This window comes from Polypterus senegalus, chromosome 4 (genome assembly GCF_016835505.1).
Source record: "Polypterus senegalus isolate Bchr_013 chromosome 4, ASM1683550v1, whole genome shotgun sequence".
Taxonomy (NCBI): domain Eukaryota; kingdom Metazoa; phylum Chordata; class Cladistia; order Polypteriformes; family Polypteridae; genus Polypterus; species Polypterus senegalus.
This window is the reverse complement of record NC_053157.1, coordinates 218645535-218648957: the sequence shown is the minus strand read 5'-3', so window position 1 is coordinate 218648957 and position 3423 is coordinate 218645535. Positions and strand designations below refer to the sequence as shown.

Here is a 3423-nt window from a genome sequence, read left to right as displayed (position 1 = left end):
AAAAGATTATTCAATAAAAACATTAGAATATGGAAATGACATAATAAAAAATGTACTGTATGTAACAATAAATCATAAGAAATTGTGTTAAAGGCAATGTTGTTAGATAGATAGATAGATAGATAGATAGATAGATAGATAGATAGATAGATAGATAGATAGATAGATAGATAGATAGATAGATCACAATTATGAAGAGAAGTGATTTTATCCCATTTAAATTGCAGAGATTAGCCTGGTACCAAGAGATGCATTTCTCATGTATTCAATAATTTGCACACAACCTCTGCTAACTCCTACCTAAACAGTTGATGATATACACTATATTATCATTAATATAAAAAATAATATGCTGTACAGACATGACAGTGGACAACTTCAGTCAAGCCGCTCTTGAGTTCCCATAAAAGGACACTTATATTGTAATATTTATAGTAAAATAAAAGGCCTTTCAGGAACAGTTCTTGTTGGTTTTACTTTAACATTTAAAAAGACCAAATGGGGTGGAAAAGGCTGGGTGTGACAAACAGATCTGAAGTCTGGTGCTCCTAGAATTGTTGTGGACCTCATCCTAAGGAAGCCTGTTATGTAGCTGCTGTGGAGCCATTTGGACAGTTCAAGTTGATGTTGAGCTTAACACATGAAGGTTGTCCTGAAAGTTTTGCATCTGAATTGTTATACACCTTTTATTTATTTATTGAGAGCAAATTCATAGCAAGTCTACATTTATTTGTTTAACACCTCATTTTTCTTATTAATCTCAACTTCAACAGCACTGGTCACAAACAAGTTCACCTCCTCTCCTTCTCTTGCCCCTCTCAATACTGCACTTGTTGCCAGACACTGCATGGACCTGGCCATTCAAAACCAGCCTGCTAAAGGTGTGGAGCTGTGATTTTGTGTGTCTGTGTTTTTATGTTTGTACTGGATTGGGTGTGCCATTTCATTGCATCCACACTGTCCACTTTAAAAGTACCGATTGTGATGGATCATTGGAAACAGAGATCTTCAGAAAAACAGAAATGAGAATAGTCAGTTACATTTATATAGGACTTTACTAGACAGTCAAAGCACTTCACAAAGAGAATGGGGGGCCACATCAGCTCGCACAAGTGTGAAGCCCCCACCTGAATGATGCGACAGCAGCCATTTCTGTGCTAGTACGCTCACCACACTTTAGCCATTAGGTGAATGGGTGAGAAAGATAGCCAAAAGGAAACAGGGGATGATGAGAGGGCCAGGATAGTCAAGCCCTGGTGGACAATTTACCAAGGACTCTGGGCTACATCTGACTCTTTTGGAAAGTTGTCCAGGGATCTTTTATGACCACAGAGTCAGGACCTCAGTTTTAGGGTCTCATCTGAACGCGGCACACACACACCACAGAGTAGGTGCTCCAGGATGGCCTCAACAACAAAGCCCAAGGCTTTCCAAATATCAAGTAATGGCTGGTCAGAACATACAGTATTTATCTTCAGGTGGATTAGCTGTTCTGAACTGCAGGTGGTATGGCTATATTGTGTGCATGTAGACTTTTCATTTGCAGACTGGGAGCTTTTTATTATGAAACAACTTTTTTCTGTGTGTATGTTTCAACATTCAATATGGCCAAGTTATTGATGTCAATTGAAAAAAACATTTAAGTATTGATAGACACCTTCCTTTTGTTTTAATACCCATATCATTGATAATAGGAACACGGGCCCTAACAACAACAGCGACAAGTTATTTTTTGTAAAGCTCAAAATGTGAACTGCAATGGGCTTTAACAGGCCCTGTTTTTTGACAGTTTCCCAGCCTTGACCCTCTAAGACAAGAAAAACTCCCAACAAAAAAAAAAATTGGAAAAAGAAAATGGAAGAAATGCAAATACAATTCAGAGAGAGACCCTCTTTCTGGTAAATTGGACATGCAATAGATGTCAAAAAATGGGGTAAATACAACACACAAAACAGAACTCTTCACAGAGTTATACGTCCAATCTGTTATTGCTAATTCAGAAATACAACACAATAGTACAAACTACTAGAAGTGGTGTTGCATAATATAAAACAGTTTGAGGGCTTGTGATCAGAGGAAGAATGTCCTTACTAGCTGGCATTACTAATGAGCTGTTTCCTTTGGGTATCTCCATGATCTGTATTTCCATTTTAACCTCACTATGTGCCATTCAATAAGGAGTAAGGCAGGAGCCAACCCTGGTAGGAATGCGAGCTGTTTATTTCAGACCTATTTATAGTAGACAATCAAGCTAACATTTACATCTTAGAGAAAAACCACACAGAACATGCAAAATGTACTTTGGCAGTAATTTGACTATCTTGTCATTTCCTCTGTTATCTCTTCTTCTCCATTTGCATACGTTCTTCACTTCTCAAGAGATTTAAAGAGTGAATTCACTAAGATGGGCTCAGTTAAACCTGCCTGTAAGATTTAGTGGAGATGGATTTGTCACTTCTTTTCTTGGTGACCCTCTTGTTTTTAATTGAAGGTGAGAGCTATAAAAAATAACTTTCCAGTTAAATGATTTTTACTAAGTAAAATTACAACTCTCTATCTGTACTAGCATTAAATTAATTCTACTTTATTCTCTCTTATCCAGGGTCCTCTGGAGATATCATCATGACTCAGTCTCCCTCAAGTCTGTCTGCACGACCAGGAGAAACTGTCAGTATGAACTGTAAAGCCAGCAGTTCCATTACTGGCAGCTATAAGTATCTTTCCTGGTATCAGCAGAGAGCAGGAGAAGCTCCAAAACTTCTGATGTATTATGCAAGCAGTCTGCAGTCTGGGATCTCAAGTCGCTTCAGTGGCAGTGGCTCAGGACTTGATTATACGCTGAGCATCAGTAACGTGCAGCCTGAAGATGCAGGACATTACTACTGTCAGCAGTATAACAGCTTTCCTTTCACACAGTGACACAGAGCCGTACAAAAACTTCCTTTACATGTTGATGCAGCTGCCAATCTATTTTTAAAAGCACTGAGAGGAAAGCCATTTATGAAAAAGATTATTCAATAAAAACATTAGAATATGGAAATGACATAATCAAAAGTTTACTGTATGTAACAATAAATCATAAGAAATTGTGTTAAAGGCAATGTTCTTTGATAGATAGATAGATAGATAGATAGATAGATAGATAGATAGATAGATAGATAGATAGATAGATAGATAGATAGATCACAATTATGAAGAGAAGTGATTTTATCCCATTTAAATTGCAGAGATTAGCCTGGTACCAAGAGATGCATTTCTCATGTATTCAATAATTTGCATACAACCTCTGCTAACTCCTACCTAAACAGTTGATGATATACACTATATTATCATTAATATAAAAAATAATATGCTGTACAGACATGATATTGGACAACTTCAGTCAAGCCACTCGTGAGTTCCCATAAAAGGACACTTATATTG

The 3423-nt window shown here is 37.2% G+C and overlaps 1 gene segment (V, D, J or C); it reads left to right on the top strand.

The window, feature by feature from the left end:
* Positions 1-2403: 2403 nt before the first annotated feature.
* On the top strand, positions 2404-2919 carry LOC120527991. The segment is given in 2 exon segments: positions 2404-2491; positions 2603-2919. Coding segments are annotated over 2 exon segments (366 nt in total).
* The last annotated feature ends 504 nt before the right edge of the window (positions 2920-3423 follow it).